The following is a 20,037-nucleotide window of genomic DNA, read 5'->3' on the forward strand; positions in this document are numbered from 1 at the left end:
AGATTACATAAGTTCCCACTGAGTGATGTAAATTGACCTCTTTTGTTTTGGCACTCGTGAATGAGAGCCAGGGTTTGTGAAACTCCCTTGTCATGCCTGCGGCAAGTGGAACTCCCACTGAATGTAGTGACTTGAAGATCTTGAATCACGAGTAAAAAGCATTACCTGAAGGTTGGTGGGTTGTATTAGTCCTGTAGTAAATTTTTAAATCTTTGATGCGCTGTGTGCACGCACATACTCGTATACACTTGACGCGATAATCGTTAAAACTCTTAGTCCACGGTCACGGAAATGTGCCATAAGATCGCTCTTAGTCACTTTGTCAACACAAACTACTGTGGTGATCAACAACTTGCCTGATTTCACAACTCTTGCTTTACTATTTTACTATAACTCTATAGTCAGATACGTGGTCGGCATAATTCGGTTCCGGCCAACCATGCTGAATTCATCCATTGTCCTTCGTCAAACCATTTTTTGATTTAGATTCTTGCGTTGTCCGCATAATATTGTAACTACATTCAATGGTTTTGCATTTCGTATAGAAGTTTAACACCTCTGATTTTTACGTTGATTGTGTTCAATCTCTGTGAGCCTGAAAACGGTATCAGCACCTTGGAGTCATCATCTCTCAGCGCTTTACTATAGTCACACGTAGCATAGTCGCATTAGCAATTTCCTTGAACCGCATCTTAGTACTGACAACTGAAGCATATGGTATTCGTATACCTGCGATTTCAAGAGGGTTCATCACGACTCTAAACACTGAAACCTGGTCACCCTCTTTGAAGAGCTTAGTGAGTTTTTGTGAAGCGATTCGGATCTACGAAAAACCAAGTAATTTCTTCTTGTGCTATCGTGCTCAATGTCTCATAGGTTATCCCCATAGCAATCCAAAAAGCCAGCATAGCCAACAAATTTTTAGTTCAATAAAACATGAGACAATATGATGAATGTGGTTTTATAGTCTCTAATCAGTGCATTTTTCCCTGGATTAGCGGTTTTGGGATCTACAAGCACAAGGTGATAACGTGTATTAGAAATGGAGAAACGCTAAAAGTTGCTTACGGTCCTGTTTTTTCCATACTTTATAATGTGGACAGTGGCAGCGTGTGCTGTCATGCCATTTGAACGTGTCCTCATGCAATATACCTAATCAGGTAGTACCGGGATGCTAATAATGGCCCTGGGCACGTATTTGCCCTTATTGTTTAACCCTCCCTACACACATTTAAGCTCTGCCTATAGCATAATGCAAAAGAGAATTCAATTCGACTGCGTCCTCGCTCTATCCTGATAGGGTTTTGTAGGGCTAAAATGATTGTCGTTCCATGCACAACGGCCTTTTAAAAACCAACGGCTAAATGATCATTGAAGTATGACTTTAACTGCAAATGATTCGGAAACGTACTACTTTACTTTCGCTACTATTAAACATGAATTAGTCCTCAAGATACAAAGTAAAAGACTTACGACCGTCTGTTGTAGAGGCTGATTTTGACCTTTCTTTATAATGTAGGTACGATTTCGCGCCCTAACGAATCCACTTGAGCCTTGCTAAATTAACAATGAGTAGGTGCTATACTTAAATGTCGAAAAAGTGAATAAAAAACCGCGGGATTCGCCCACTTTAAGGTTATTTTGCTTAACCGGTAATCCACCGGTGTTTGAATAAAGAGTGGTTTTTATGTAATTTTAATTCAGTAATAAGGCTGAAGTAACTTACCCTAATGGAGGAGCGTACACTAGACATACGACTGGACACGCGGCTGAAATTCACATCAATGGATGTTCGGGGATCAGGCTGGTACAAAGCGGCCCCCTTCTCATACTTCACATATTCGTCCAACTTCACCCCTGCCGCCGATATTTCAGTCGCAGAGATGGGAGCACTTTCATTCATGTTCTCCCTACTCTTCAAAGCAAAGCTTAAGATTGCTCCATCTTTCAGTTATGCCAATTAATGGTCCTTTTAAAATGTGGACCTATCTCTGTAAAGTGCCAACAACAAAAAAGAGGTAAGAGGATGACTACCACTACATCTGCGGAGCGCGGATCGTATGTGGCAACGTCCAGGGAGGAGAGGTCAGTGTCTCGAGAAGGATCAGCTGTCTGATGATGGGGTTGCGTTAACTCGATCTGCTGCCGCGTACTGAGACTTCCGGCTCTTTGAGCCTCTTGCAGAGCGCCGCGTCGGTGGACGGAGTTCCGTGCGAGGCAGCATGGTAAATCCCTGATGGTAGGCCAGGTCCATGCCTGCGTCAGTAGACGACCGCCTCTCTCCCTAACAGAGAGCGGAATGTTATAAGCACTGCTGCACTGAACCTCACTCCACCTCCCAGTGGCATACAAACTTTTCCAACAAATTTGTATCACTTTCTTCCTCCATTTTCATGTAGCATGCAGGGACAAAAATACATTGACGTTACTATAGTAGCAAGGGCGTAACCATTCCTAAGGTACGGTACAGGGTATACTGACAAATAATTGCGAAATAAGCGAGTCATTTGCAGGGTGAGCCATCCGTCACAAGGCTATATGCATAGCATGCAAATAAGTTCCTACTAGACCTACTTTACTGTGGTAAAAGTAAAATGCAGTTTCGACATCGTCATCTTTTCGTAGGTCATAAAGCTCACCGGTAAAATCTCAAATTACGAGTTTACATGCCTCTCCGTATCCAAAAACCAATGAGTCATTTGTATTCTTACTGTAAATACCTATTTGCTTTGTTCGAACCTAATTCAAGTGTTTTTTGATTTTCTCACATTCATGTACATATTTAAATAAAAATAGTTTGCACAGGAAGTTGAAAAACATCTTACATCATGAATGGCGATGTTTTTAAGCTTTAAAAGTGCTCAAACATCATCTATCCGCTTAATCGACACACACCACAGCTTCGCACTAGAAAGGCTTCTTGAGTTGGAACATTTGAATTTTTTCGCATAATTAGGCAGCCAAGCAAGTCAATTTCTTTTATTAAAATTCAAAATGCTCTCAAGCAGCGTTCTAGGGGACTGTTAGACAGAACGCGTCAAAAGTGAAATGAGGAGCTCACTTTCTAGGATAAACACACCAGACGAGGATGTTCAGTGCAATGAGGACGAAGAAGAGAACAAAGGCAGACAATCCGAAGGACCAGGAGAGACAAGACTGGTCGGCCTCTGATATCCACATACTCGCGCCACTAATTTCCGCCTGTTTCTTTTCAAGGTCAAGATTCACCCCCACTACGCCCAGTTGCGTCAGCAACACCCAACCTACATGACCCATCCAACCCCAAGACAACAGAATAAATAAGGGTAGTTTATGGGTCAAAGGATAAAGGCACAACGACGCTACTCACAGTTCAGTACGAGGAGGCAGATAGAGGTGAACACTATTCGTGGGCTATGCTTGTCAAACACATTAAAGAGCATTCCAAATCCATTCCCAACAAGAGCCGCGTGTGCAATCATGCTTAAAATTTGAAGAGCCTGAGCGACATGTAACCAAGCTTAATAGATTAATTATTACAGATTATGAGAGATACTCGCAAAGAAGAACGGCCGTAGCGGGCGAATTTTGCTATCAAAAATGTAAAAACAGCCATTGTACAGACGTTGTTGATCTAAGGGCGATATGAAGTCTTCCAAACATATTTCCCATAATCCAAGACATAAAAATCTAGCTTTGGCACTGGGATATCTTGCAAACCAAAATGGTAAAATTGTTGCCAGAAAATTGCAAAGAAATCCAGCTGATATTGTGAGAAGATAAGTGTGAAGCATTGTATCTTTGCAACACCTAGAAAGTGCATTTAAACCAGAAAATTACACCATTTTCACTCATTTGAAAAGTAAATTGTAAAGAACTATGGTACTTCTATAGTTAGCTTATTGCATTCGAATAGCTGCAATTAAAGTAAAGTATAATATCTCATTATAAATAGGTCCTTTAGGAGTTGTTTTCAGTCCGACTCCAGCCATTTTGGCTTTTCTTTCATAAAGCATTACCGTTGCACACAAGCACCTGTCCAAAAGAGAATAAAAACTCTTCTTAAAAATATTTATCAGTATCTTGTATACCCACCTAGATGAAAAAACAGTATGTTCAAAATGACACTACTACGCATCGCTTACACCCAACTTACAAAATTATCCTATGTGTGGTGCTTCAAATAAGTCCACTTTACTGACTACAAACTCGATAGTCGAGGAGCAAGCTGTGCAACCTTTACGTCAACCCACGTTTTAATTCGGTACCGGAATCCTTATAATCATTCTTTCTATAGAAAAACAAACATATAGGCAAGAAAACAAATAAAAAACTTATATTTTAGTATTGATGATTGCCACATTACTTTTACTTTTTTAAAGCCTACGTTTGCATAAATCTAAGGAGCACAAGCTCTTTGATACCTTCGGTCTATCGCAGCACCTTAACGCTTTATCGAGATCATTCGGAGTACCCTCATTATCTCACAAGCCTAATCTGTTGAAAAATTTGCACAGAGCTACTACAGAATGTGGCAAAGTGCTCCGCGTCCCTCGACTGACCCACCCGCGGCTCACGAGCAAGACCCAATCCAGTCGGGAGCGACCAACCTCTCACGGGGCCACCTAAGACATTCACGATGACTACAGCATTATCTGTACAAAGCGGTCACCGAGAACAATAACTGTTACAATTCGACCACGTGCGCACAGAAGTGCACCCACTATAAGTGAGGTCAGGGATGAAGGGAGGGCTAACGCTACCGTGGCAAGGGGTGGTCTAAGTGAGTGTGAGGTTTCTGAAGATGCATCGACAAGCCAGCGCAGTAGCTGAGGGAGGCATTTCGTCGTTTGCGCGCCACCGCTGCAGCTGCTCCTGCTGTTGAACACCCGCTTGTTGCATCTCATCTAACAAGTAAGCGATGTATCCAGCGTCGAATTTGTCTGGCAGGAATATAAGAGAGAAAAGAGGATGTTGAGAGCACACAGCCACAAAAATTGACGTGATTTTGCATCCCATAGACTCACTGAGTTGTTGCCAAGAAGTGCCATGGATGCGTGCATAGAGGAGGAGCAGCTCGCGGTGGACGGATTGGATGGCGGTGCGTTTGAGAGAGCGAACAGCGGAAATGGCCCCACCGACATTCTCATAAGTCAGTGCGTCGCCTGCCATTTGCACGATCTCCTCCAGCGCGCACTCCTGCCGCTCCTCCCCTCTGCCTGGCGGTGCTGTCAAATCCGCCACACTACTCGACGGACTCACTGTAGAGTTACAAACGATTCCTCAGCCAATAATGAGTTCTAATGCGCACTCAAAGAACCAGGGCTCAACGTTTCAACAAATCTAACATCAATATTCGACTTTAAATGATCCACTATTAAAGTAGAAATATCATAAAAATCTTTGAGAGGGAAAGAGTAAGCCCACATACGTAAGAAGTTGCAAGTTAGTTGAGAGAGGAAAGCGCTCCACTGAAGATTCATTATCACATAATAGCAATATGCATATACGACGCATAAAGCGTACAAACCACAAAAAGCCCTTTCGACGCAACTGCCTTTTACAACGCAAAGTTTTCAATTGGATAATTTTCGTGAATTAATGACAGGCGCGTGAAAGAGGAAAGCTCGCAAAGATGTACTTACGGCAGCAGGCGGGGTGAGTATTATCCCACAGACGGTAGAGCATCGGCGCTTCCTTGCCAGCAGCAGTCTTGCGCGGAAAAGCTACCCACCTCGCCACCAGACACACCGGCAAGTCGGGACTCAAAGTCACCTCCTGGAGAGGGTAGGGAGAAGTGTGAGAAAGGAAAGACTTATCGTCAGCACTTAGCACCAGTACACTTATATGGTTTTGTGGGTGTTTTTATGCTCCCTCAAACATGCAGCGAGACGATTGTCGAACAAATTAGCAAAATATGCGCCCACACTGCCAGCACAGTTTCATTATTCGAACAGCGATGAATTGTTCCGTTGGTCGAGTGATCCATGTGACTCACTTGCAAGGCAGGGATGCTTACCAGAACGGAACTTCTTAAGTGCTGTACGCAGTGCGTCGTCCAAATCTTCCCATTACCGAATACTCATTTCATAATTTTAAGGAGTCTCTTTTTAGCATCTTTCCACGTGAAAACTCACATTTGTAAGTAGCTATAATTTTACGCATTGGATTCCAGAAATAAACAAGCGATGCCTTGGAAGACCAATAATTATAAATCAAAATGTGAATTTAGAAAATTGGAATTAACTCGCGGTCACAGGAATAGCAACACTCTCCAAGACAATATCTGAATTTCAATACAAGAATTAGACTTGAAAAAAAAAACCACTACAGCTACAACAGCAGATTTTTGGGACCAGCTAGCTCAACCGACCGAAAGAGCGCGGGCGATGGTGAGCGAGCCACCGAGGAGGACCCGCCGTCCACCGCCCAACCGACGCGCCTCGGCCTGGGCATCCATAAGCCAGGCTGGGTAAGCATCGAGCAGATGGGTGGGCAGGCCAGCGCGATGAAGCAGGTATACTAGGTTCCACAGCAACACCCTGCCGCGTCGGTGACCCAGCAGACCGGCCGATGACAGCGCCTGCACCGCCATGCTCTCTGTGCAGCCTTTGCTGCTCCCACTTCCACCTCCAACGCCGCTATCGACCACCGCCTCCAGCTGACGGCGCAGGACCAGAGGGCTGAGGAAAGGAACCGACAGTTCAATGAGGCCGTGCGAAAGAGGAGTCGTGGCAGCGTTGGTGGAAGGAGTGATCTCGAGGATGGCAATGGTGCGCACTATGAGCCTGGGCATGAGGGAATGGCGGCAACTGCTGCAGGAGAGACCGGTGTACGGTGGGTCACCCGCTGCCACCCACATCGCCATTATCTCCTCGTCGTAGAAGAGACGTGAGCAGGATGCACATGGCGTGCAGGTATTGAAAATGACTCGCAGCTCCTGCACTCGCGACACTGTCACAGGCCCTGTAGATGGCCTCGTCGTCGTAGAGGGAGGTCTCCGTAGCGCTGGCGGTGGTTTCGAGGACCTCGGTGATTCTGAGCGTGCAAGAGCCTGCACCAACTCCTCCGATGCTTCAGTAAAAGGCATTAGTTTTACTCTCCGTCAATCAGATAGTCGGCAGACAATGGCGGCAATGCGCAGTGGACTTACTGAGACTGAGAAGGGGAAAGGACGCTGAGGGCGAATGCTTAAGACCAACATCACGACGTGCTCTTACAAGTGAGGAGGAGCGCGAACGATGCCGCCGCATGGCAGCGTAGGCGGGAGCGGTAGCGGAGGACTGGAGTGATGATGGTGATAGTTTCATCACTAGTGGGTTTGCCAGGCACACACGATCCCCCACTGATCCTACCGCCAGCGGCCCTGCTATGGTGTACCACGAGGTTGGCTGGTAGGACAGCACTGAATAGAGCACAAACAAAGGAAGAGCCTACGTAATTTAACGCATGAATTTAAATCATACATTGAAGGTAATTAGTCGTGCTGCAACTAATAGCCGTTACTGTCGGTGTGGATATAACTAAAAATGTTGGAAAATGGGAAGAAATGAATACTAAGCGAACACGATCTTCATTTTAACAATGAGTATCACATCGCCACATCTATCGTCATTACCAACACTAATGCCAATAAGTGACTAATAAATACAGTCCTCAAACATTATAACTGCCATCGCTCATGATGTTCGTCTGTTACAAAAATTGTGATTTAGATTCAAAGTAGCACATGTTAATTGAAGCCATTACATTACAAAAGCTGCACAAAATGCGAGAATGTTATGTGGTCAGTTCCAAGAGAAGATTGAGCATACACCGGCAGATATTGAGCTATAGAAGTATGGTTTAAATTTAGCGTACCAGCAAGCTGGGAGTCGAAGGAGAACGCGAGGGGAGATGCGGCTACAGTGGTGTTTACGACGCCCTCCTCATTGGAGGTGATGGAACCGCGCGGCGTGTCGCTAGTTTCAGCGCGTCGAGAGGGCGTTGGAGACATCGCAGAGACCGATAGGTGGCGCTGCAGCAGCTGGAACCATAACGACGAGGACGTCGAGGATTGCAGTGACATCTGCGTTGCATCTGCACCCTGCTGAAGTGCACAATCACGCCCACATGATTTTACGAACTAAGTGACGATCCGAACATCAAAATACATGTGGGATTTCTAAAATAATGACATATGTATACTGGAAACCGTTACCCGTGTAAACGAAATATTCCAACATTTTAGTAGAGCAAAATCTTACAGAAAAACATCCATTCTCATCTAATTGTTAATTTGATGGGCGCCCGGAGAATATAGTACAAGGAAAATAACAAGCTTTGTCTTATGTAACATACTTATCACTTAGACTTAACACTCTTGATCCACAACCAAGCGCAAGCAAGATGGCCAGAGATGGGAGAAAAGTAAGAAAGACCTACCCTCAAAGCCTCATCAGCAGAGACACTGGAGTTGACGGGCACAGAAACAGTACCAGAAGCGGCGGTGGTGATGGAGGAGACGGAGGCGGAGATGGGGGCGACGGCCCAAGGCCGCATGTTGCGAGGCAGCCTCGTTCCGTTACCTGGTTGACCAAAGAGGCTAAAATAGCCAATGGACTTGTTGGCAGTGGTGCTCACGCTGCGACTGCGCAAGTGTTGCGACGGCTGTGGCGATGGTGACGTCGACGGTGACTGCTCCAAGGTGATTACATCCGGATTCACGTATTCTACCCTAAAGGAGGCCAGTTTCCGCATTGACGCCTGTGCAAACGACTTCCAGCCTCTGCAGAGGGACAAAAGGCGAAGAAAAGAGAGAAGGGAGCACAAAAACAAAATCGGTATGCGATTAATTTATGGCTCACTTTTTAGAGAAATGAGCCTGTTCCACGGGCTCGAGTAAGCCGGATGTCTTTCGGTTGCCATCGCCGATGGAAATTCTGTCCATAGATCCAACTAGTTGGCTATTGCCAAGGTTAAAATTGCTACTGCTTTTGCTAGGACCGTCACCATCGCCATTATCACCGCCGTCTCCTTCATCGTCTCCGATGCTGAAAGACGGTTGGCTCTCGCATGGATGGCGTGGAGAGGAGGCATCACAATTCTGAATAGGCGTCGATAGAGCCTGTGGAACTAAGCACGGTGGATCAGCCACTAGGAGAGAAAGAAAGATGTATGCATTCGTTGAAAAGGTGGTTTTATGAGCGAACAATGAAAAAGCCCATGCTTTTCTGGAACACAAAGGTGACATCTGCTTCTTAAAGCGATAAAATTTCTTCGGGACTCACTTCAAGACCTTAAGCCGCACATTATTAGTAACTTTCCCACCCTTTTTGATTGTCTTGCAAAATGATGTTTGTGGAAGGCTTGCTATTCTTCATATACATAATTTGGCAGAAACAAAACGCACCTTCTCTGGATAAAGTTGTTGATATACCTATGCCTGACTCAGCACCATCTTCTGCACTTTCAGATGAAGTCAACTTGTGGCCAAGATCGCGTTGCAGCTGAGAGGCGGAGAGCATGGGTTATTTTGCGCATTTGTAAGTGAATTGGAGGTCAGAGATACTAATCAAGACGAGCCTACCTGATTAGCCATAGCGTAGGAGGGTGCATTCAAGGGTCGGCTGCTCCAGAAGCTGACCACGCCCTGATCTGAGGTGCCGTATTCATAAAGCAACGCAATTAGCACGCGCACATAGACCTAGATACAGACAACCACCTTCGATGTCTACCATTGGCTACACTCGTTCCAACATAGTCAAATCATCAGCTGTCAATACTGCTCAAAATACTACCTTAGAAAAATTCAAATTAGAACTAAACGATCACAGTGATCGATTTCTTATTGTCACTTCAATACTATCCAAGGTCAAAAACCAAATAAAATGCAAATAGTGAAGACTTAAGTCCATCTAGTGAGTACCCGGTGCCGTGCAGCTTAATTATTTGACTTTTTTGTCTATGGCAATGGGAAGTGGGGCACTTTGGCATTTACTGCTTGGAGAAAAGCATCAGTGAAACATAAAGATGTGTATCTGACCTGATCAACGGGTTGGAGTGGTGAGTCCCAAAGACGCAAGAAGACGTCTACGACGTGAAAGAGGAAGTGCCGAGCCTCCAGACAGATACCGTCGCCATTGTTGCCCCTACCACAGTGTTGTTGTAGAGAGGCGATGAAGGCGGGCAGGAGAAGGAACCAAAGCGAGTAGACCTCCGACAGCAACTGCCCCGCCCACGCCACGCCGCCCGCATTGCGCCGTTTTGTCGCTGTAGCAATAACAGCAACGGGACCAATGGATTCCACTTTTACCACATCCACTTTATATCAAAAACGCGTCCTAACAGCACAGGTTAATATTTGGGGAAGGTCTTGTGAGACTGACCGGCAATGAGGCAGTCCGTAGTCTCCTGCAGGGTACGCTTGAGTAGGGAATTCAGCTGCGCCACACCCAAAGCCTTTGGGACCCCATTACCGTGAACGAAAGGGAGGGGAGGAGGGGTGTGGTGCAATGAGGGACAAAAGTCCTCGCCATCGCCTAACATCACGTCAGTATCGTCAACGAGGCGGAATATCAACTCTTCCTCCCCTGTCTCCATTTTTGTCACCATCGTCCTCGACGGGATAGTAGCAGCAGCAGTAGCACCATTATGCCGAAGACGAGTGCAAAGTTCGTCCAACAAGGACGTATTGACAGTCTCGGGGAAATGATCCCGCCGAGTCCAGGTAAAGTCATTTAACGGCAGATCTGAGCACAGTGGATCCAGTTCAAGCAAGCCTGATGGTGACCCGATTATTCTAGGACACTCACTAAGCGGGAGAGGAGTAGTGAAAATGTCAATGCGGTTGCATACACAATTGAGGATAGTTTAGTAAAACACAAAAGGCGATTTCTGACAGCTCAGTTGTTGGTATAAGAAGGTAAGTCTTAACTAATTTACCGATGTGATCGAAAAGAGGTGAAAATGGGTGTATTTTGCGATTTTATTCATTGACTGAAATCTACATCACAAACAACCTTTTCCACTCTCTGAGGGAATTTCAAGACCCAAATTCACTATGGCAAATGCGAAAAAACGGTGCACTTAAGAACATGGCATTGTTATTATTGATATTGTGATAGCATTAGCTAATTCACTAAGTTAAAGATAGAGAGGACACTAAAAGCTCTCCTCACTCCTTTAAAAATTTTTTTGGAAGAATTAGGCAAGCATATTGGGAATAACACAGAAATAGGTAGAAACAAAGACCTAGGAGGCAAAGGGCGGCCACTGAGACTGCTGCCATCGGTACCACTGAGGCTGTCCCTGGGAGAAGCGGAGAAACCGTTAAGAGGTGCGGAGGCAGCGCTGCCAGCGTCGCCACCCGAGCCGCTGGAGACCTGAGAACACGTCTCACCGCCTCCACCTCCTTCGATATCACCGCTGCCACCGATTCCACGGCTACTGCCGCCTTTCGTCTTTGATTGGTAGCGAGTGAGGCTAAGATGGGCGATGGCGTTATCGAAGGCTTCCAGCTCAGCAGTGCGCTCGCTGATGCAGTTGAGATCCCGTACAAAATCCGCCCACAACTGTGTCCCCACCAGCGTCGCGTAAAAGGCATTTGATGCGCGATCCGCCGTGTGCTTCACAAACCCTACACGTACGCACACATATGGGCAAATCGGTGAAACACCATTGAACAAAGTGATCTCAAGTTTTGCTTAGTGTTTACTAATGGTAATCACTTTCTTACAAACAACTATTAACTGGGACACAGTTGGTGATCATTCAATGGCAGTAAAAACAGTGAAACATACAGAGTGACCTGATTTGTCTTAAAATGGATGCAAATCATTAAACTTCTACGTAAGCGAATTTCACGCATGCCTTGGAGATGAAAGGTCCGGAATGACAACTCTACTTACATCTCATTTCGGCATACAAAAATCGAAATATGTCGAGTTCAAGGACAGTTCTGACTAATGTGAGGCCACATTCCGCACAGAGGCAGAAAAACACATGTTGGACAAGGTGCGAGTGATCGAGAATGCAACCATGAATCACAACAAGTAACACAAAGCCCCTATGTTGTCAACTCTCGCACAGCAGTTTTAAGGGATAACTTTACGCACCCTCAGAGTCGAAGAGGAGTTCCCTGTCTTTGAAGATGACAGGTAAAAGAAATTTGCGGTAGTCCTGCAACAACTCCGTCATGAAAGTGTAGCACGCTCGACGTACATTTGCGCCCAGAAGGGACTACGGTAAAAATTTTAAAAAGAAGTCTGATGAATGAATTTCCCTAATCGGTTCAATCGTCCATCAAAATTAAGGTAATTGGATAAAACTCCAGTCTCAATAAGAGATCATTTCACTTTAAGAATGTGGAGAAAATGTTTTACAAGCGAAGCTTTGCGTAAAATTGAATTAAATGATTTTACATCATAAGATAAAATTGTACAGAACTACAACTACCTACAACTATGACGTTTGCCTTTGAAACAATGCAGCACAAACAGCCAGAAACACAAATGAAGTATTTGTTAGACGATAGAGTGAGGTTAAAACGCAAACGTCTTAAAGTATCCATGAATGAATAACAAATACTCCAGAACAAAGAATATGGTCGGAGATGCGGACGAATCCCACTTTACGAAACAAATGCAGCAATCCAATGATGGCCATCCAAGAAATACTGCTTAAATTATGAATTGTAAGACTGAACACCTTTGGTGATGCAAATAGCTTGCATCGGCCCCCCATCCCGCCATCAAGAGTGTTTCATTGTTAGGACTATAAACAAGCTACCACTTTTGAGAAGGACCAAATAGGTCATTGATATCTGAGACACGCGAATTTACTGCCAAATTGATACATAGCATCATGAATTGCAAATACGGTACGACTAAAAAAGAAACTTCAGCCGGCTTGATCATAAGCAACTCTGACGGTTTTCGAAGCCCCAAAAGTAGTGGGTCCAATAAGAACGCCTTCAGGAAGGAAAGGTGAAAAAAAAATAAAACGTGACTTGGCGGAGCGTACCAGGTGGCTTTTGTATTTCTCTTGGACTCGGACACCAATTTTAGCCTCTTGGTGCATGCGCAAGTCAAGCTCGGCCAAGCGCTCCTCGTTGCGGATTAGGGCAGTGCGCAGGCGCTTCTGTGGCCCGCGGGGCAGCACAATGCGGACGCCCGCGACAGTGGTAGTAGCGGGACGAAATTGGCGCGTGTCTAGGTCCACCACGCTGATATCCGCCTCCGCCGAGGGCAGCTGGAAGAACTCGAAAAAGCGCGAGTCCACCCCAATGAGATAAGGCGAAGGTGACTGAATTACGTGGATGCACCGCATGTGGATGAGTGGAATGTACACCAGCACCCAGCGCAGTGGATGGATTAGCTGAAGACACACATACAAAATTGAGTTGATAAAACCGAGCAAGGTGATTAACCACACTGATCGTGGTAAAGGTGAGCTGACAATCATGCAGAACGATCAAGGACTAGTTGGTAGTGGGGTATCACGTTAGCAAAAAAGTACTTGCTCAGTAACATAAATGACAAGCACGCTATCAAACAATCGCCTCAACTTAGGGAATTAAAAAGTAGAGAAAAATAATCTGTACCCAAAAAAAAGTTTGTCTCTTACAAGTGACTTCCAAGAAGTAGTGGTCTTGTAAAAAACCGTGACGTTAGAGCACAATGCCCGTGTTTATAGGACATTCCCACCAAAATATAAAAAGAATATTAAAAGGGCATTTGTTCCGATGTGGAAGCCACTTTGTAACAAAAGCAAGGGAAGGAGAGGAGAAGTGGGGTGGGAGGGACGTACTGTGATGAGCTGCTGAATGGTGTCCACGAGGAGGTCAGGCATGACGGAGACGAAGAGGAGTTTCTGCTCGGTGAGAAGCTGCACCATTAGCTGCAGTGTCAACTCTGAGCCGAGGCGATGCAGTAGGTGGGCAAAGGGCTCACCCGAACTACAAGGTACCAACAACAAGCGATAAAAAATGTCCTGTCCTGTTCTCTATTTGACCTGTAAACGCCAATTCGGTTTATTTCGCGGCCTTAAGAATTGACAAGTCTCATTAATAATAGTGCACGCGAAAATGAAGTACCATTCACATGAATATCAAAGAAATACCCGAATGAAGGGATATATTTGTATAGGTACTGCGTGATATCACTGACCTGGAAAGGTGGTTCCCATAAGGAATTTGTAGCCGCATATGGTAGTCATCAAGCTAAAATAACGGATAAGAAGTCAACAATTAAAACGTTGTTGATAAAAAAGGCTATTCAAGTTTACAACTTACATCGACAGTGATGTTGGGAGACCGGCGATCAGGAAAGGGAATTTCGCAGAGAATAAATGCTAGGTATCTAAAGTCGGTGTGAAATCAACAAAATGAGCATAGTTTGGTTTCCAAAGCGAGAAAAACGGTTTAATATCGTTTAATCCCTGAAGATCTACTCCAGCACCCAGTATGGACACAACTGGAATGTTAAATTAATAGGATTCCAGTTGAGAGTAGTAATATTCATTCATTCTTGTGTAAATGACAGTGTGGACTCTGCGAGTGAGGTAGTCGAAAGCACGTCTGGTTTAGCAAAGACCCAGCTACATATTAAATGATTGTACAAGGTAGTTAAATTTGTGCTTACTTGTGAAAACAACCAAGTGGCTTAAAAAAAGATTTCGCCTCTGGACGCAAAAAATTGATCATCTTCGCTTATTCTTTTCTTCTACTTTTCAACTGTCCGTGTCACAAAACTGTCAAATGCCAAGAAAAAGTGGTGTCAATAAAAATATCATCTCAGATACACGAATGATAAATCAGCGGTTGGAAATAGGAATGAGATTTGGTCGTATAGGGTGTAAAGTCTTGCGCTGTCTTATGTGTCAAGCCTTTCTTTCGCACAATTCTTCAGTCATGGCTACTTCTGAAAAGGAAAGAAGTTTGTCTTGCACACCGTCCGCCCACACTGCTGCATCGAGTCGAGGAGATAGATCACAGTAGCAATTGTTGCCTCGGCTTCAGCTAGTGAATGAGTACTTCACAATGAACAATTGTGACCGCACAACTCCGCATTAATATCAAGAATGCAGAATCTCCTTCAACGCAACGCACCACCACAACCAAGTTGTTCAAAACACGCCTCACCAACAAGTTCCGCCACTGCGCCTTCTTCAAATGTCACACACACACACACACACACCACTCGATAAGAAATCCCTGCTATCTTAAAACCCATGTCGCACTCGTCAAGCAGACAAGCTGGAACCACACCAGGTCCAGCCGACAGTTTGTAGGGCCTCGGAGCAAGGAGACCATGGTTCCGAGCTCTACAAAGAGCACCGACTGACACTCACACATGCTTTGTGGCACACACAAACAATTGCACGCACTTTGAACGTCCCTACAGGCTACAAGTCGCTGCAGCAGCAAGGTGCGCCGAAAACTCCGCGGGCCCTCCTGGTTGCCCGCTGAATAACGTGCCTCAAGTCAGTGACATCAGTCTATGACCAACATTCAGAGCGCTATTTCGAAGTAAAAAAAGTTTCCCAGACTAATACTTTCCCATCGCAGAGCCTTTGCTTCCATATAACTACCACATTTGAAGCATTTTTGGACGTCATTATATATCTAGAAAGGAGCAACATCCACCCTACCTTTCGAGAGGAATCGACTGGTCCTTAGAACTGAAACAGCGGAAGTGAAGGAAATCAAGGAAGGGTTTAAGCCCGTTGCCGAAATTGAATCGTGAGACGAGGCAAAGAGTCTTGGTGACGCCGAGCACGCGGTCACCGATGCGAGAAGAGGCGAAAACGCCCTGACGCTGCTCGATGCTCAGCAGCTCTTCTTGCGTAAAAAGCTCCGCCTCCGCCTCCGCCTCCCTTACTACCATTGCCGCCTGTTGCCGCCCTCCCCCTTCCGCTTCTTCCTCTGCCTCCTCCATTCGCACAAGCTCTGGGTCCACATTCAGCCGGTAGCACCGATCTCGGTCCAGCTGCGACACATCGTAAGGCTCGTAGAAGGTCAGTGCTGATCCGTGAAACTACAAACAAGAAACAGTCAACCCAAAATAAACCGTACAACGCAAAGTTGCCGCTCGAAACAACTATTCCAACAGATTTTAACAATAGTTTTTACGACTATCCGCTTCACCCGAACCGACGATAATTGGTATTAAAAAACGTCCTGCGGCATGTTGAAGCTACTACAAATATCAATAATACTTCCCATTAATTTATGCTACAAAACAACACCAAGCGCGTCTGTGACCTCACGCAGATCAAACTCTCTTAGATTTCGGTGCTTTGATATTTTCTTGGGCCATAGATCTATATCAGACACAATAGTTTCCTCCACTTATTTCAAGAGTTTATCGTCAACATATCCTGAAGTTTCAGTAAAACACATAAAGCCAAGGTACGATTAATATTTCCGAGTGCGGAGGTAATGCAAATGTTGGTAGATCAAAATTCGCCATCAATAATTATAGGGTTTTTTTCCTAATCAAGCGCTACCTTATTCAATACTTCATACCATCATCAAACGCCAAAAGTTTCACCACGAGTAATAGTGCCCAAATTAGAGTGGATTAGAGAGCTATGTAGAAACATTCGAAAGCTTCTAAACCACAGTGAAACATCTTCCACACACGTCGTGGAGCTGCAGTGATGCCTTGTAAAGTACTAGTTAATCAAACTTTAAGAAGGTCGACAGTAAACTTCCCACTACCGGAACGTCAGAGTAGATGGAGGTACCTTTTTATAGGCGGCGTTGGTGACGACGAAGGTGAAAAAAACGGATCCAGGAGGATTTTGGTCGACCGACCAGGACTCGATGGCTGCACCCCAAGGTAGGCAAAAGTTGGATAGAGTAGCAATGTCCACCGTGTTAAATATAGGCTGATTCGCCATTTCATCTAAATGAAAAAAAAATAGCCGAGAGTGAATCAATTGTCAACCATAAAGTTTCCTCTGTCCGATTATTTACAAATTTCTTTAGTATATGTTTCAAACAGATCTGATAGATTCGACACGTAGGAGACATGAATAAGCGCAGCGGACGTTATTCCAGATAGCGTATGAGGCAGAGCACAGGGGGACGCAGTGATGTGATGGAAAGGAGCACGACCCTAACTGTATCAAAAAGTAGACATTGTTTTCTCCAAAGGGGGTACATACAACCAACTCCCAAGCAAGTACAGTAACCAATGGAAGTGTGTTTTGAAAGCACACCTTAGTACAGAAAACAGGAAATAGGATGGGTCTTAAAATATGGCGCGGTCCACCTTGAAGTGGAGAAAGAAGTACCTGTTGCCATGGAGGGAGAGGAGGAAGCAGAGGGAACGTGGTACCACATAAGCACCTCCGGTTGGTAGGTTGCGATGTACCGCTTTACGAAGGACTTTTTGTAGCAGATATACATATCGTCTGCCATCTACAACATGAACACAACTTAAATCAGCCCAAGGAGTCTAAAATTAGAGCTTATTAACTTCGTAAACCTTAATTTACTGTGCTCACTCACACTAAACCAAACTTCTATGCACACAAATAATTTCTAAACTTTTTCCTTTATTACACTCATGGACACCGCAAAAAGATGCTATTGTTAAGCGACAGCTGGAAGCGGCGGATTGGGATAAGCCGAAAAACGCTGGAGCATCTCAGTATGGAAAGGAAATATTTGCTTCCAAACACACAAGCGCGTCAGTGACCCGTACACTCAGCGCCCTGGCCCCAACGCAACTACTTTCCCAGTGGTATTACAGCCCCTGAGGTGCAGTAATATCATGAAAATAGCACCTAGTGCATTGATTGCAATGCCCATTAAAAATGACCATTTAAAGCGTAAACAGTGGGCAAAAAGAACAATGTGTAAATTTAGATGCTTTGAGCCACCGAAATCCCTAAAAGGTAAACACATGGCCATGTCAATTGTTTATAAGTACGTACTGGTTGCCAGAGCCAACAACTGAAAACGCAAATCGTTCGAAGTTATGGAAAAACGCAGCGCAATAACATAACATTAGCATTACGAAAAGATGTTAACAAATGATAGCGGAAAGGCAGGAATTCGCAAAATAATGCCCCGTAATGAAACATGATAGGTAGGTGGTTTAACTTTAGGCATGGAGTAAACATGTACATACACATAGAAATGATGGGTAAGCCTTGTCGTATCAACAAAATTTCACCAACAGTGTTTTCTAAATAACAATGATAAAAAAACGCATTTTAAATAGGAGACCCGAAGAACTATGTTAGCCCATTTTTAATAGTAATCAAGGCAAATAGATATGCTAAAAGTGGATGTTCGCTTTCTTGCACAGCTCAGGTGGTCTTATTTTCTCTAGAGAAGTAAAAAGGTCAAAGAGACGAGGTTTGGCACCACTTTGCCAGCGATGATGGGAACAATAGCAGATGTGCAAGTTAGGCTGGTTATCATGGCTAAGCAATAGTAGCATCAATTCAAATGCATAGTACACTTTAAAACGCGCATAGCTATACCAATTCAAAAATTTTGGCTTATTTAATTTGTAAGTCAATAATTTAAAAAAGCATTAGTAACGCTAATGTGCCCATACTTCGGAACAAATTTAGAAGACCCCATTAATTCCATGCTGCGACGTACGAAAATACCCCATGATGGTAAATCAAGGCGAGCTCTGTCGACAGAAAATGTATCTATTTCACACAAATTGGAATACGTCAATTTACAGCTTTTCATGATTTACGGAAAAATGTTTCCACTGGGCTTAAGTCTACGGCCGTAAGCTAAGTTCTAAAGAGGTATAAATATTACGATAAGAATCGAATAAGTGTTCAGGCAAGAATATTAAGCGTGAAATTACGGACTTAAATAAAAAAGAACGAACAGAAAGGAGAACATCTCAATCAGTGAACCACTTACCAATGAATGAATTAACTTTTGGGGTAGCTCCTTGTACCCCAATGGACAACGTTCTCCTTTCTTCTTCAATACTACACAGATATCTGTAAGTGCCAGCTCATCAACGCCGTAGTTTTTATGTAGCCGACTGTACGACAGATACATATTTGAGGTAGGCAAAAAACGCTTTTTCATAATGACTGCCGGACGATGATCAATGGTATGAGTGATATTTGACGAGTTTGGCTTTAATCTCTGATCGGTGTCCACAAGTCTAATGAAAAAGAAATGAATAGGGTACTTTTCATTGAAAATCAACAGAGTGTACCTCAGTTAAACCTTACCCAATATCACCAATTGGTGGAATGTCATATCCACGACGATAACAAATACACAAATCATCACCAGAACGGCTTTGTAAGAAGCAACCAGTCGAACCACCGATTGATTTGTCGATCAGTTGGTAACCATCAGGAGGATGCTCCTTCTGACTCATGTTAACCAACTACAGCACAATTTATATTTTTACATAACTACCTGGATATCAATGATAGGAGTCGTGTACCGAGAAAAATCCAAACACTTTGATTCCGAGAGCACAATCTCTTCACTATTAAGCAGAATTTCCGAGACATTAAAAGGAGCTGGCCTCTCAGAAAGGCCACAAACGGCGAAGTACTCGGCTATATGTTTAGATCCACCACCGTTTGAATGCACATCGTCCATATTTTTGGGCAATGAAATAAAAGTTATCTAAGAACAATTGCAAGCGCTGCACAGACTGTTAGAACATTAGACGATGGTTTCTACCAGTCAAATTGGGCGGATTCCTACAACAATGTGGGCTGGCAAGTCACTAAATTATTACTAATCGAGAAAAATACTCCGATTAAATAATACACTTATTTGAACCGAGTAAACGAAGAATGTTGCTTTTTCTGTTGCATCTTTAATGGCGTATGACATCCCATCTTCATACGATGATTCCCATTGTGTTAACAATATGTGAAAAAGCCATCCAAATTGACGACTATAGTTATTGTCTCCAAATAAATAGTTTGAAGATTTATGCCAACCTTGCTTCCCAACCTCATTGTTGTATTGTGGAAAGTGCCAGATACATGTCAAGATTAGCCCAAGACAACTAACCTGCACGGCCGCGACTTGCCAAGCCATGTCCTACTGGATTGAGCTTA

At 44.2% G+C, this 20,037-nt stretch overlaps 2 protein-coding genes across 2 annotated transcripts; both read right to left on the reverse strand. All coding sequences in view use genetic code 11, as the record gives it.

Annotated features, from left to right (window-relative positions):
• Window positions 1-631: 631 nt before the first annotated feature.
• EGR_08020 (hypothetical protein) lies at window positions 632-3,773 on the reverse strand (the record flags this gene model as incomplete). Its single annotated transcript, XM_024497269.1, has 7 exons — window positions 632-823; window positions 1,474-1,557; window positions 1,727-1,915; window positions 2,035-2,284; window positions 3,080-3,263; window positions 3,350-3,499; window positions 3,536-3,773. The coding sequence occupies 7 exons, from the start codon at window positions 3,771-3,773 to the stop codon at window positions 632-634; spliced, it is 1,287 nt and encodes a 428-aa protein (XP_024348332.1).
• A 985-nt stretch (window positions 3,774-4,758) lies between these two features.
• On the reverse strand, window positions 4,759-19,567 carry EGR_08021 (DENN domain-containing protein 4B; the record flags this gene model as incomplete). The annotated part of the gene is made up of 26 exons (XM_024497270.1): window positions 4,759-4,922; window positions 5,007-5,240; window positions 5,625-5,757; window positions 6,353-7,053; window positions 7,133-7,384; window positions 7,840-8,068; window positions 8,404-8,746; window positions 8,826-9,114; window positions 9,371-9,467; window positions 9,548-9,664; window positions 10,004-10,230; window positions 10,347-10,771; window positions 11,212-11,596; window positions 12,075-12,198; window positions 12,982-13,335; window positions 13,768-13,915; window positions 14,127-14,179; window positions 14,252-14,318; window positions 14,878-14,977; window positions 15,068-15,282; window positions 15,610-15,995; window positions 16,708-16,868; window positions 17,260-17,386; window positions 18,863-19,115; window positions 19,186-19,346; window positions 19,379-19,567. The coding sequence occupies 26 exons, from the start codon at window positions 19,565-19,567 to the stop codon at window positions 4,759-4,761; spliced, it is 5,934 nt and encodes a 1,977-aa protein (XP_024348333.1).
• Window positions 19,568-20,037: the final 470 nt, after the last annotated feature.

The sequence above is a fragment of the Echinococcus granulosus genome (assembly GCF_000524195.1).
Source record: "Echinococcus granulosus chromosome Unknown EG_S00093, whole genome shotgun sequence".
In the NCBI taxonomy this organism is placed as follows: domain Eukaryota; kingdom Metazoa; phylum Platyhelminthes; class Cestoda; order Cyclophyllidea; family Taeniidae; genus Echinococcus; species Echinococcus granulosus.